This window comes from Calidris pugnax, unplaced genomic scaffold, assembly GCF_001431845.1.
Source record: "Calidris pugnax isolate Ruff unplaced genomic scaffold, ASM143184v1 scaffold11, whole genome shotgun sequence".
Classification (NCBI taxonomy): Eukaryota; Metazoa; Chordata; class Aves; order Charadriiformes; family Scolopacidae; genus Calidris; species Calidris pugnax.
This window is the reverse complement of record NW_015090803.1, coordinates 7,157,025-7,172,426: the sequence shown is the minus strand read 5'-3', so window position 1 is coordinate 7,172,426 and position 15,402 is coordinate 7,157,025. Positions and strand designations below refer to the sequence as shown.

General features: G+C 37.2%; 1 protein-coding gene across 1 annotated transcript in view; it reads left to right on the top strand.

Moving 5' to 3' along the window:
• Nucleotides 1-15,402, top strand: part of KCNH8 (potassium channel, voltage gated eag related subfamily H, member 8) — a 176,046-nt gene that overhangs the window by 68,190 nt on the left and 92,454 nt on the right. Inside the window, exon 3 of the mRNA XM_014937670.1 lies at nucleotides 6,581-6,712. Within this exon, the coding sequence (XP_014793156.1) occupies nucleotides 6,581-6,712 (132 nt within the window). The remainder of the gene's footprint in view (nucleotides 1-6,580; nucleotides 6,713-15,402) is intronic.

Sequence of the window (15,402 nt, the reverse complement as noted above, 5' to 3'; positions counted from 1 at the left end):
TTTTTCTTAGGTTAATGAAGAAAAAAAGCAATTAACCGTTCCCCACACTTAAATTTTTTTTTTTATAAAAAAAAAAAAAAAAAAACAAAAAAAAAAAACAAACAAACAGGAAAGCTGAGTAAACAAAGCTGAAATGTAGATGTGGTGGAGTCCATAATTATTTTGCATATAAATACACATTGCGGACTGTATGAACTGTTGCACACACACAAAAAAAAAAAAAGTCAAGTCAAACTAGGATCTGGCATATCAGAGGCAGTCTGTGTCCACATAGTAATAAATGGAGACTTTGAGGCAGTGAGTTAAGTCTCTCTCTGCTTAACAGTGGCAGTTTGCAAGTGAGGCAAGGATAGGAGATTGCTGTCCTGAAAAGTGTCTTCTGTTAGAACATCCTTTCCTTCTCTACATCATGGCAGTGATAGCAGAAAAAGTTGGACATGCTGGGCAACATGATAAAAGAGTCACTGAGTTACCTGGAATTGGAGGGAGCAGAGCATAGATGCATGGAAAAGAGGGTGGAAACAAATGGAGGGGAGATTTGCACAGTCTCTGATGACATGTGATAGATTTGAATAATTTTACGTGGTTCTCCATGGCCTTATACAGAGGAATCCAGGGATACTTTTAATGAAAGTTTCTAAATTAGTTTCACAGGATTAACACTTACCTACTTAGTCATACTGAAATGCAATTTTACTTTGTTATTAAGGTATCTTAACTATCATCTTTCCTCTACCAAGTTCTTGGGATGCCACTGTATTCCACGTTAAGACTTTCTGGAATGGATTTATATTAACTGTTAAAACTTGTAGGGAGAGTTACTTGCAGGATACAAGCATGATTTGTTTACCATAGAGAACTTGGGTAAACATGTTCTTGAGCCTTCTTTACTACTCATATGAAAGTGCTAGCACAGCTGTCAGTGACCTTATAAGTCAGTTACCTGATAGCCCATGTGTGTTCTTGTTAGTTTTCTTGCAGTATCATCAGACCAAAGACTGTCACTAGGATGTGGCACAGAGTCTGTTATCTACAGTAGCAGAATTCAAGGAAAAAATTGATAGATTCTGCTAATACATACATGTGATTTCTGCAGAGATGATGGAGAAGAACGAGGTCCTTATTTGCTTAAAGCAATAAAATCTCACATTAGATGTGTTTATTGGTCATTGTTCAAAGACATGATATTGACAAGAGAGAAAGCACTTGAATTATAGCTGTACTTTTTCTTCCAGCTCCATTCTCTTTCTGTTTAGTTCAGTTGCATTTTGTTAAAACATTGTTTTCTTCTTTGCACATTGCTCTCGTCAACAAAATGTTGACACCTTGTCAAAACCACAGAACATTCAAAACCAAATGTTATCAGTGACTGGGAACCTGCACTGGGAACCTTTGGATGAGCTAAGGAAAGATCCAGTTTGATTTCCTCAGGCAAAATCTTTGGCATCTTCATCTGTCAGTCTCAGAGTCCACATTTTCTGCAGTGGAAAAGTGGAAACGATCAGGCTAAAACTGCTCTGGCAATGCCATGTATCCAGCAACAGCTTTATTTTGCTAACAATCAGTAACTCTGGAAATGTGACTGTGTTGGAACGCTGAAGAGTTAGCAGCAACTTTATTGACAAGTTATTACAGTTGTCTATAAGAAAATATTTTTATCTGTTTCTTTTACATAACAATTCCCTGGAAATAAGATGGTGTGTTTTAATATTTTTTTTTAAGGCTTCATTTGCATCTGCTTAAAAGAATATTTAGTTTACTAAGTCAACTGATGAAATGTAAAGAAATGTGCCAGATTTATGATGTCTCATGCAGCCTAATTCTGCTCTCTTGTGCATATATATCGCAATAATTATGACTTGAAGAGTGAGTAGGACTCAGGAGGTGATCGTCCCCCTGTACTCAGCACTGGTGAGGTCCCACCTCAAGTACTGAGTACAGTTTTGGGCCCCTTACTACAAAAAAGACGTTGAAGTGCTGGAGTGGGTCCAGAGAAGGGCAACGAAGTTGGTGAGGGGTCTGGAGAATAAGTCCTATGAGGAGAGGCTGAGGGAGCTCAAGTTCTTCAGCCTGAGAGGAAACCTTATCACTCTCAGCAACTACCTGAAAGGAGGTTGTAGAGAGGCAGAGGTCAGTCTCTTCTCCCAAGTCACAGGCAATAGGACAAGAGGAAACCTCCTCAAGTTGCGCCAGGGGAGGTTCAGATTGGATATTATGAAAAATTTTTACACTGAAGGGTTATTAAGCATTGGAATGGGCTGCCCACGGAAGTGGTTGAGGCACCATCCCTAGAGATATTTAGAAAACGGGTTGACATAGTGCTTAGTGACATGGTTTAGTGATGGTTTTTTATCAGGGTTAGATTGATGGTTGAACTAGATGATCTTAAAGGTCCCTTCCAATCTAGACAATTCAAGGATTCTGTGATTGTTTTGTGACAGAAGACTTGTATATTGAATATGCAAAACATTTACACTTTTTATTTTTTGTTCAGATACTTGGTTTCTTAGACTATGAATCATTTAATTTGATTAGTCTTGTGTGTTAAGTGCAGGTGCAGGGCTTTATGAAAGAGCTTTGCATCTTAGTCCCTCTTACTCTCACCACAGAAGGGTGGAAGTGAATTAAAGGAATTTGTTCATTTTTTATTTCCTACCTTTGAGTGACAGAAGGGGCAATACAAGCTGGTTTGGTGGCTGCTTGGAGGATGGTGTGGCAAGAAAAGTCCTGAGGAAGTGAAGGTCTGAAAGTGGATATAACAATAGATGGTTGACACATAGCAAAAAAAGTAAGACTTAAGCTTCTCTGCCTGGATAAAACTATTCCCAGACTGTCTAGAGTGAAAGGAGAACACAGTTTGCATTGGTGTCACTGGTTCTAAGGTACTCATAGGAACATGTGTGGCTAAGAAGACATTTACTGCAGAAAAGCTCCAGATTTTGAGGAGATGGATGCAGAATTTAATTATTTTATTGGAGAATTAAACAAGAGGTTGTCAACAATCCCATTCCATTTCTATTTTATGATATCTCTGCAATACCCAAATATCCACTAAAGATTTCCATTCTGAGTATTTCATTGAGCTTTGTCCAGGCTGGGCATGACTAAACATTGAGTATTATAGTACATTGAGTATGCATAGCTCATCAATAGGGCTAGTGGTCTGACTCTGTATTCTTGGTTTAAGCAGGCCTTATTTTCTGGTGAAAGGAATGCTTGTCTCTGAAGGCTACTGGCATACTGATGGGAGGGTTTGTATAAAATCTCCCATTTAAATTCCTTGGTCTCTTGAGCTTTGTTTTGATTTCAGTCTGGGATCAGACTTCGAGCTGTTGGAGCGAGGAAAGGTAGAAAGGGTGGTTGAGAGAGTGACCATAAAGCACTCTCTTTTTTTATGTATATATGAAAGGTGGACTATAGCCAAATTGCTTTGTGATAAGATTATGCTTCATTTGGTTTCTTTTCTGCTTTCCTGTGTTGTGCTTATATAAGCCTTGAGGATATTAAAATATATTTTGAACCTTCAGTTCATAATGCAAGAGAAAGATTAGGCTCTTTCTCCAAGAGTGGTGTCTTGGAGCAATAAAAAGAGTCTGTATATAAATAAACCTCCAAAAGAAATTTCTTTGAAAGCTGCGACTCCTGACAATACAGAAGACCTTTGCATGCACCATTTGAAGCAGGGAAGGAATTTCTGTGTCTCAGATGACTGCACTCAAAAGAACCGTAACAAAAGAGGGCACTACTTTTTTGATGAGTAGAAAGTTCTTTTGGCTTATAGAATTATATGATGCTGGCTTTCAGTAAAAGCTACATAATGTATAGCATTGGATCAGTATATTTTTCCACGAATGCTTCCCAATAGTGAAAGATAGCACACTTCTGCTCTTGACACAGTGCAAGCACATATTGACCTAGTCCTGACCTAAACTTGATCATCTCCTTTAGTCCTGAAAAGTACTTGATATTCATTTGCTTCTCTCGATGTAAAGGTAGAAAAATAAAAAACCAAGCAAACAAGTTCAACCTAGGACTTCTGGACATTGGGTGCATAAGTAATGCCAGGACCTGCAACTCTACCATGCAGGGCACTCACCTGGAGTTCTTCAGGAGAGAAGTAGCCTGTGCATGTATTGGAAGTCTGTTTTCTTTAGTGGTGCATACCATTTGTTATCCCTATTTTCTTTGTTTAGTCAAAATATTTTCAGACATATTTACAGAGGAGGAGGAGAATGAGAATGAGGACAGATGGCGAGTGACAGTATGATTGAAGAGAAACAGCAAATGACATTAAATAATGACAGGACATGGAATGATTTCAGTGACCAGTGTCCACCTGCAAAGAATTAAAATTCACTTTTACTATACAAAAGAGGAAATGCATTAAAACAGGAGACATTAAATTGATTTGTCTCTATTTCTAATGACGAACCATGTTACAATAACTTCCCTAAACCTACAAATCGACCATTTCAGGTCATATTACCAGGTGTTCTTCTTAGTATAACTGAATTAGATTTGTTTGAACATGGCTGATGTCTACAATTTTCTTCCAGAAGCAGTCTTAATGACTAATTTGTGTGTGTGTGTAGAAAAGACATGAAACAATTGAAAAGAGAAATATATGCTGCTGCTTATGCAGAAGATTACAACAGCTGTTTAAAGAACATTGCAGTTGTTGGTGTTTGGAAGACGGAGTTGAGAGTGACTTCTTGTCCAACTGAAAGTACTGCTAGAATGTAGCCAGGCAGACTGTAAATTTACAGAAATAATTTGGCCAGTTTAAGAGTTATAATGATACTCTGTAGAGATCTGTCGTTCTATTTTTAAGCAGGAAAGTTAAATTGCTTAATGCTTCTTCTCTTTGAATGCATCGCTTCAGCTTTAGAGGGTGGTGGCTCTCTGTAACATTTCTGACAGTAACAGCATGAGCAGTTTTTCCCAGAAGTTTTGATTGGGTCAAATACAAAAATGAATTAAGGACAGAAAATTAAAATGGAAAAAGGAACAGTAGAAATAACCTGCTTCTGACATCAGTTCTACCTTCTTTTAAAAGGGTTTCTTTGCTTGCTCTGTCTTCAACCTCAAAATGAGAATATTTAAACCCAATGTAAACAAACCTGCTTCTTCCCATGATTTTTCTCTCCTTCTCCACTCTTCTTTCCTCCTGTTCCAAATTCTCCCTGTCCCATCTTTAAATACATTAAGTGGAAGCATTTCCTGATGACTGAAATAGTAATGTTACTTTTTAATTTGAATTGTGATCTTGGTGTGTCCAGCTCATTTTCAAGACTGCAGAGTTCAGAAGACAGAGAATAGAGTGGGAAGTGACTAATCTGTTTGGTCTTTCTAAGGAGTCCTCCAAAGCTCAGCTGATCATTTGGCAGCAATCAGTTGTACCAGCAGTGGTCTAGGGAACTGCTCCTGTTTCCTTTTATGAATGAAAGTAGATGAATGCCAAAAATAGTATATTGTGATGGAACATGATTATGGAAATACAAAGTCATGTCTAAAAAAAAAATTTAAAACTAAAAAAGTAACACTGTAGCAGTAATTATATGTCTTATAAATAATATTAGTAGGCTTGGTGGTGCTTGGAGGTAGTTAATGTTGACACAACAACTGAAAAACACAAAAGCCTGGCACTGAGCTGAATTATACCAAAATGGATGGGATTGCGATCTAGGGTGTGTGTTGAGGTCTCCGTTATACTTCCAGGCATTATCAACACCTAGGAATGCGTTATCTACTGTTCTGAGTGGTCTTCATTAACAGCAAACTTATTAATGATGTCCTTGGGACTGAACAACATACCTTGCAAACAGAACATGTTATACAATCAGTGACAACAATAACAATTTATTTTAAGTAGTATAATTCTGTAGCAGGTGTGAGAGAGAAATGTTGACATGAATTAAAAATATTGCCAAACTCAGCATTGTTTAACTTAAGTCTTAGCAAGATGAATATTATAGACAGTAAGGAAGATAGCCGATATGATGATGTGTGGTTTATAAATCTTACCATCTGTAAGATGCAAGGAGTTAATCCTATTTCTATTCTAAGTCTGATGTCTGATTAGTTTAAATATCTTTGAATTAGTGGAATGATGCCCTGACGATCAGGTCTTCTGTCAAGAGATTTTAATGAGTATCAAGTCAGATGATTAAGGTAGAATGATTCTATAGTAAACATGGAAGCTTCAGATGTCAAGCTAACAAAGTGAAAGCAATTCCAGTAAAATAAGCAACATCAGTAGAGAGTTCAAAGGAAAGCATGGTTTCAGAGGAGTAAGAAGCTTCATTAAACTCTATTAATGATCCCTGTAGACAAATTTTGCATTTAAATTAATGCCTTGCTTCTAGAGAAAGCAGTATTACTGAGCTTCAACCAATGATGCAAAGGGATTTACATGAGCTGAACATCTGTGATTCCCTGACTACTGACCTCCTAAATAAGATTTTTTTTTTTATTTTTTTTTTTACAATTACGTTAGTTGTAGATTTAGTAGTTCACTTTTTTTTCTCTCTCTCTCCTAAAAGACAGCTGTTTGAATTAAATTCATTCTTTATCCTTGCAGGGTCTTCATTCTGGTGCCTACTGGATATTGTTCCTATAAAGAATGAAAAAGGAGATGTAGTACTCTTCCTGGCCTCTTTCAAAGATATAACAGACACAAAAGTGAAGATTGCTGCAGAAGACAAAAAGGAAGGTTTGTGTGAATTGCAACAACATTGATAAGAATCCACACTGATGAGTTTTTGGGAGTTGCAGTTACATGAACTCTCTCTCTCATGTACACTTTTCAATATAGAGACCTCATAGCTTACCAAACAAGAAATGAATATATGACATGGAAGGATATATAATACGTTGAATTTCTTATTTGTAATTTTTTTTATTTACATACTGGTTCACATTCTATAAAGGTAGAATCCAGGGGCAGAGTACTTTGTCCTCAAAATTAAATTTGTTTTAATGTACCATGATTTAATTTATTCTGGATTTTTCAGAGGTATCTGTTGGAAAAGCTAGACCTTTTTTAAGCATTCCTTTGCAAATCTGATTTCAACATGACTGAGAGATGAGTAAATGCATTTTTTCCCATTTTTCTATAAGCAGAATATACGTCTTTAGAAATTATTTTGCTGTTGAGAAGCATGACTATTCTTGTGTCATCTAATTTTCATAACATTATATGAAATTATAAGATTTATTATGTCTTTAGGAATATCCAGTAGTGTAAGAAATATGTTCTCACATTTTCTTGCTTCTGAAAGGAAACAATACAAGGATTCTCTCATGAATTTGGAAAAGGATTATGTTATGCTAGTGATTTACAGCCACCATAAAATAATTTTGACTGTATAGCATAGTCAAGCTTTGCTAAATCCTGCTACCACAAAGCAAAGGCAGTGTGTGTGGAAGGAGGTTATGCAGTCAGCATTGGCCTGTGTTGTGCATCAAAGGCAGTGAACTTATTCCAGGTTTACATTTCAGAATCATGGAGTGGTTAGAGTGGGAAGGGACCCTAAAGATCATTGAGTTACAACCCTCCCTGCCTTGGGCAGGGGCACCTCCCACTAGACCAGGTTGCTCCAAGCCCCATCCAGCCTGGTCTTGAACAGCTCCAGGGATGGGGAATCCACAACTTCTCTGGGCAACCTGTTCCAGTGCCTCACTACCCTCACAGTAAAGAATTTCTTCCTAATATTTAATCTAAATTTCCCTTCTTTCAGTTTAAAACCATTACCCCTTGTCCTATTGCTATAATCCCCGACAAAGAGTATCTCCCCATCTATCCTGTAGGTCCCGTTCAGGTACTGGAAGGTATACTCAACCAGGACTTTAGGTTTGCAATTTTTCAAAGGAACTGTTTAGTACAAGTTTATCTATAGAAGTTAAATAAATTGTGTAAAATTTCGTTACTGTTGAATTTTCCAATCTGGTGCTGCTCTGGGACTTATTCATAGCCATTTGATCATAGAATCATAGAATCATAGAATCATAGAATCATTGAGGTTGGAAGAGACCCTTGGGATCATCGAGTCCAACCATCTACCCTACTCTACAAAGTCCTCCCCTACACCATATCCCTCAGTACCGCATCTAAACGTCCCTTAAACACAGCCAGGGATGGTGACTCAACCACCTCCCTGGGCAGCCTGTTCCAATGCCCGACCACTCTCTCTGTGAAGAATTCCTTCCTAATGTTCAATCTAAACCTCCCCTGTTGGAGCTTGAAGCCGTTCTATTGTTAATTACCTGTGAGAAGAGACCAGCCCCAACCTCTCTACAGTGTCCTTTCAAGTAGTTGTAGAGAGTGATGAGGTCTCCCCTCAGCCTCCTCTTCCTCATACTGAACAGCCCCAGCTCCTTCAGCCGCTCTTCGTATGATTTGTCTTCTAGGCCCTTCACTAGTTTCGTTGCCCTCCTCTGCACTCGCTCCAGCACCTCGATATCTCTCTTGTATTGAGGTGCCCAAAACTGGACACAATACTCGAGGTGTGGCCTCACCAGTGCTGAGTACAGGGGCATAATCACCTCCCTACTTCTGCTGGTCACACTATTCCTGATACGAGCCAGAATGCCATTGGCTTTCTTGGCCACCTGGGCACACTGCCGGCTCATATTCAGCCGTTTGTCAATTATGATCTCTGCATATCTCAGAAACAATGTAAATGTAGGTTCAGGACCAATTTCTCCTTATGAGTTTTTGAAGTATGGGGAAAAATTAGGAATAATTAGTATTCAACTTTCTGATTTCAAATATTAGCTTTTCAATAAAAAAGTTATATTTCAGTTACAAAGAAGTGTAATTCAGCATTCTTTTTCAACATTTTATTTCTTTACAACAGAAAATATTATTCTTCCCTGAGCTGCTGAATATTCTTTAATCAACATTTATTTTAACAACATCTGCGCCTCTTGTATATTTCAACAAATAATTTCACTTTTGTCTTACTTTTCAAGCCCAAAATAATGGAGGGTTTTTTTGCATCCTTGACTTTTTGCACAAAACATATTTAAGAATTTCTGAGCTGGAACACTGAAGAGCAGCTTCGAAGCAACACACGAGATATTTTGCAGTTGAAGTAAAATAATTAAAATATAAAACATATTTTATATAGTTTCTCCTTAATCCTTAGAAAGCCTTATGCTTATTAAAGTTTTAGGAGAGTAGTTTCTTAAAACATATGTGGGGCCATGTAGAAGAGAGATTGTCAGAGTATCTGTGCTCTAAACGCTAATGATTTACCTTATCAGAGACGCAAATTTTAGGATACACTCAGTAAGACATCATGCTTAATATGCCAGTGATTACTCGAAATAGAAGTATTACTGATTACTTGTCAAATGACAGCTATTGTTTATCTGATAATCATTTTATAGCTGTATGCTTATTTCAGGAAGGATTAAAATGATCTTCAGCTTTTGACATGGCTCATGTTAAATTGTAAATCTAAGCAGATTTTAATTCATGTTTGCTGTTGTACATTTAAAAATTAATATTTCACCTACTGTGTACTGGCAGAGGAATGCACATATGCAGAGCTACATTACACCAGCAAATGCCCATTTTAATTGAATATTGACATTTGACTGTCCTGCCCAACGTACTCTTTAGAACACAATCCTTTAACTTAGTTGTTCCTTCCCTTTATACCCATTTTAAAACCATGGCAATCATTTACTGCTATGCTTACACTTGTTTGCATCATGACAACAGAAAGCAGCACTTAGTGGAGACCTTTGCCAGATAATATATTTTATATATAGTGATAAAAAATAGGATTTAACCTTTTGTTCAAAATATTTACAAAAATTCCAGCATTTTAATTTTATGTAAATCTACCTAGCTATATAAAGCCAAATTTAATTGTGTGTTAGCTCTTTGAATAACATTCAAACTCTTCCTGTGCAGAGTATTTCACTAGTCCTCTAGTGGTGAACATATCTCATCATTGTCAGAAAAGAATTCCCAGTCCAATCTGTGCAACTGATTCAGTATCTGAAGTTTCAGAATGTTTAACTTCTAGAAGTAATTGGTTTTTCTTTACTTGTACCACAAACACTATCAGTCATGTATGATGTACCTCATAGTAACAGAACATTGAATTTGCATTTTGTTTAAAGGGATTAAAGATCTTTTTTAATGTTCAGTGATTAATATCCATTGCAAAGTGATTGATACACACTGCCGGATATAATTTTCACAGCTAAAATTGCTAAAATTATAATTTTATTTTTCCAAAGATGACTGAATTTTTCCGTTCAAAAATGGAATTACTTGTAAACTTGAAGTTGAAAGCCAACTCTTGCTATAAGATAATTGCCATTATGTGCAGTTTTCTATTTCCTGTTTGTGGTTATACCTCTTGCAGTTAGATTGTGTATGGGAAGCAGAACTTAGATACAAACATGCTTAGTGTGAAATTCTTCTGCCCATGCAAGGCTGTTGTATTAATGTTTTTGCTTGAGTCTATCTCTTCTCTTTTCTGCCCAAAACAGACTTTGATAATTTGCATGGAACATTAATAGTCGTGTTCCATCTCCTTTTAATTTCTAAACTCCTTATACAGCTTATCTAAAAAAATTCCTTCATGTTCCTTTTCTTCTAAGTCTGCCCTGGATCCACTGGCATTCCACCAAGACTTTATGGTATTACACTCTCCCTGGTTGTGCCTCCAGCACTCTTCTCCAGACTCATTCTTCCTCATGTCTTTCCTACCTTTGATACCATCTGTTTCTTCTGTAAAATCCTGTTGTCCTTGTACTTTCACAATGACACCTTCCTGAACTTTATATCCTGGTTTCATGGCCTCTCTTTTCTTGTAGAGTGTCTTTTTACTTTTGCAGACCTCGGGAGTTGATACCCTCTTCAATTTTCTGCAGACCTTCTCTTATCTATTTTATCTCATCTGTTCACACAACTTCAGTTGCTCCTTTGTGCCAATGTGCCCTGCAAAAGTCCACTTTTTTGCCTGATTTCCCTTTACTCAGCCCAAATGTCAGATGTCGTCCGTGACCTTTTCTTTTTAATGTCTCATTCCAAATACAAATTTAACAGGGTTTTTTTTTTTTCAGTTCTTTTCTGGATAAAAGTTTCCAGTGAAATTAGCCCTATCAGTCAATGGGAAAAGCATTGTCCTAAGACTTTCATAAAAGTAAAAGGTAAAAACACATGCCTGAGAAGTTTGGAAGTCTTTACGAAGTGCTGGGACAGTCAGGAACCTCATACAGATTCTTCTGCTTGGTTTGTTTTTTTTAAGTTAATTTACTGTCCTTCTCCCCCAGGCCCACATCCCTTTTAATTGTAATATTCTTAGAGACCTTGACATTTCAATATTGGTACTTTGCTTTTAACAATACATGTTTCCCCTACCTGTAAGTTTATTCTAGAAATACACTCTGCTTTCCATCTGCTTAATAATACCTATAATACTTTACTGTTGTGAAAAGCAGCTCAACAGCTTTTCTTCCTAAACTTGGGCTCTAATCAAATTGATGGTCTTTTCTTTCAAATATACAGGAAAAGGTTTTTTTTTAATAAATACTACGATTCCTTCGGAAACTGCTTCTTAAACAGTTTTATGGAAGATTTATTTTAGCATCCTAGCTTACTATGAGCTACATTTTGGTAAACTGGTTAAGGGTTCCATTGTCCTCTTGGGGGAAAACTGATTTAAGTAAAAGTACCTGACTCTAAATCTGGACTCCAATGTGGTACGGCTGGGTCACTGTTTTTATATTTCTGCATATGAACTTTTCATAATACACGTGGGCATGTGCTGGAAGTTAGTGAGATTAAAAGAAACCAGGTAGGGAAATAAGAAGTTAAATTAGTCTGTGACTACTTTTAAATCTCTAACCTCTATGCAAATATGTAATAATTTGGATTATATAGATTTAGAATTCTACTGTTGTAATCACTGGTAAAATTCCCCTGTTGATTTTTGATTCATTCCAAAAAGTTTCCTTTAGACTTTATTGTTAATCCGTTTTGTTTTTTCTTTGAGAAATTTTGTAGCTCTTTGTTTGAAAATAATTATCTTAGGACAGATTTTCTCAACCTTATTTCAGCATTATTATAAAAATGTGTACAATAGATAGTAAGCACAGAATCACATGACAGTTAAGGTGGAAGACATCTCTGGGGATTGTCTACTCCGGTGCCCCCTACACCAAGCAGGGTCAGCTGGAACAGATTGTCCAGGACCATGTCTAGACCTGTGCTGAATATCACGAAGGATGGAAACTCCCCAGATTCTCTGGGCATCCTGTTCCAGTGTTTGCTTGCAAAGTAAAAAAGCTTTTTCTTATATTTAAACAGAATGTCATGTATTTAACTTTTGTGCCCATTGCCTCTTGTCCTTTCACTGGGCACCACTGAGAAATTCTGGGTTTGTCTTTTTTACCTCTGCCCATCATATACTTATACACATTGATAAGATCCCCACCCCGAGGTTTCTTTGCTCCAGGCTGAACAGCCCCAGCTCTCTCAGCCTTTCCTCCTATGTCAGATGCTTCAAATCCCTAATCATCTTTGTGGCCCTTTACTGGATTTGCACTAGTTTGTCCATCTTTCTCTTGAACTGAGGAGCCCAGACTGGACCCAGCACTGCAGATGTGTCTTACCAGTGTAGTAGAGGGGAAGGATCATCTCCCTCTACATGCTGGCAGCGCTTTTCCCAATACAGACCCCAATGTTGTTGGCTGTCTTTGCCACAACATTGCTGGGTCACGTTAAACTTTGTGTCTGCCAGAACCTTCAGGTCCTTACCTGGCAATCTGCTTGCTAGTTGGTTGGCCCCTGGCCTGTCCTAGTGCATGGACTTATTCTGTTGAACATAAAGAGGTTCCTGTTGGCTCATTTCTGTAGCCTCTCAAGGACTCTCTGAAGCTTCTTGCAGCACAAACATCTGATGTAAGAACTCCTTACTCCCAGATTGTATCATCTGCAAACTTTCTGAGTGCACCCTGTCCCATTTTCTAGGTCATTCGGTAAGAAGTTAAACAGCATTTGCCATAGCATTAATCCTTAAGTCATAATGCATTGCTTCCAGCTGGACTTCATGGACATAATGCTGGATCAAAACCCTCTGAGCCCAGAATTTCAGCCAGTTGGCAGTCCACCTCACCACTTCCTCATTTGTTTGTTAGTCATTGTCTTCTCCCCATATTTTTCCTAGTTTGAAGGCCTCCTTTGACTGGTTGGCCTGCCTGTTGACAAAGCAGCTTTTACTCTAGTAATAAAGTGAATTAAAAGCTGGACTACACGTTTTCCCACCACAGATTAAACTAAGCTGCAGTGTTACAGTTTAACTGGCTAGCTTTTTCTGGCTTCTTATTAATCCTTAGGTCTATATGAATTTATGTTAAAACAGATCTATTTTCATTGTGCATCATTTGTTAGAGGGAGGGGTTGTTCTCCTGAGTGTGTCAGAAGTGAAATACCATGTTCCAAACATTTTACACTCCAGATTTTTGCATAAAAAATGTCTGTTGGGGGCAGAGAGAGGCTCTGCTTCTAAAAAATTTGTCAATGTGCACTTTTATTTATTCTGCTTAATTACAGTCTCAGCTACTTCGTGATTGCTCAAGCTACAGCAATGAATATTCAGGGCATAACTTCTCATTTTAAAGCTCCTTACACCTGTCATGAGGCAGGATCTTGAGTGGGGGGCCATACAGTCTCCTAGATGTAAGCATTCAAAGCAATGAAATTGTTTCAGGATGCATGGGGCATCATGTAGTTCTGTCAATGGAGGAGGTGGGATAGAAGCACAGTTTTACCCCAACTTTGCCACTCTCCAAAAGAAGAACATATTGGGGAAGTGTTTATTCTGCAATGACTCTGCTATATGTCCTCTAGGATGACATTGCTCCTGGCTGATCATCAAAGTAGGAAGGGTCTGTGTCTCTTCTGCCCTCAGTAAAGAGAAACTACTTTCTTCCTGGTCAGTGCATGAGAGTGTAAACACTTAGGGGACAAAAGTAGAGATGCCTTTCTACTCCCTATTCCTGCAGATACATGTTGGCACATAGATGGGTCTTCCTCTCCCCTTTTCACCTTCTTATGCAAGCAAATAAGTTCACCTTTTAGAGACATTGATCTTTATGGCCATTGCATTAGCCTTTTACCAGGTGTTAAATGAGAGTGGCAGTTCCATTCCATCAGTTTTCAGAGAGGCATAAGGTGTGTTCTGGAGGTGAGGAGGAAAGTGTCCTTTTTGGTATATGTGGAGTGAAAATGAGAAAAAGAAAAGCAGATATATTAAGAAAACAAGTCTTCTTTTTCAAAATACTTGCTTTCATTACAAGGTAGAAGTTATTCAGGTGCATATATTCCTATTTTCACCTAAGTGAGCAAGGTTATACTTTACCATCAACTTCTGTGTAAATCTTTTTTTTTTTTTTCATTTTATTAATTTATGCAAAGATGAATGATTGTGAAATTATGATCATATCAGATTACAAATAACTTCCTTAAATATTCTGGAGGACAAAATATAAGTAAATAAAGTATGTGGTTGTATTAATGGAATTAAAGGAAAAAAGAAAACCTTCAGGTTCAATGAGATTATGTCCTTAAACGCTACATCCTTGCACAGAAAGACAGATATTAGCACTTGCTAAAGTCAATAAAATTTTTCTCAGAGACTTAAATAATTGGAAATATTTAAACTCTAGGCTTTTTTTTTTTTTTTAGAAAATATTTCAAATATTCTCTGTATCATTACAGAGATAATGTTTTTCTTCATGGTGATAAATGAGCTCATCACTTTGCTAGGAGCTAGAATGCACTGTGGGAAATACAACCTGTTCCAGGAAATAAATGTCACATCAAAAAACAGCTGAAAGAGTGATGACCTGGCTGTAAATTCAACGCTACAATTTGTTCCATAAGAACTACATATGACCACTCCAGTTAAATCAATAGAAATGTTTCAAATTTGGTGGCATAATAAAAATAACATTTTTCCCCCTCGTAAGATGACTCTCTTTAAATGTCCAGTAATAAGCTGGTAAATAAAATATTTTTGCATAATTAAAATAGTTATTTTTGAGTTATAATATTTACTTCATTTTAAGAAATTCCGTAACATTTTAGGTAAAGCCTAAGAGAAGGCAATAGCTTAAAGTCAATTCACCTTCAGAGTTCTTCTGCCTAGTCTCAGTCTATTACAAGGAGTTGAAGAAAGGTGTTTCTTCTTGGATTGTGGTTTTTTTTCAATTCTGAATTTTATGAGATAGACCCAAATACTGCCATCTAAAAATAAGAGAAAAATCCTTTGTTCTGGTCTTTTTGTGACTTCCCTCTCTAACTTTCTTTTCATAATGTTGGAAGAATCAGCTGCCTGAAATGTGGTTAAAGATTTCTTATAAGCATACTGTTTA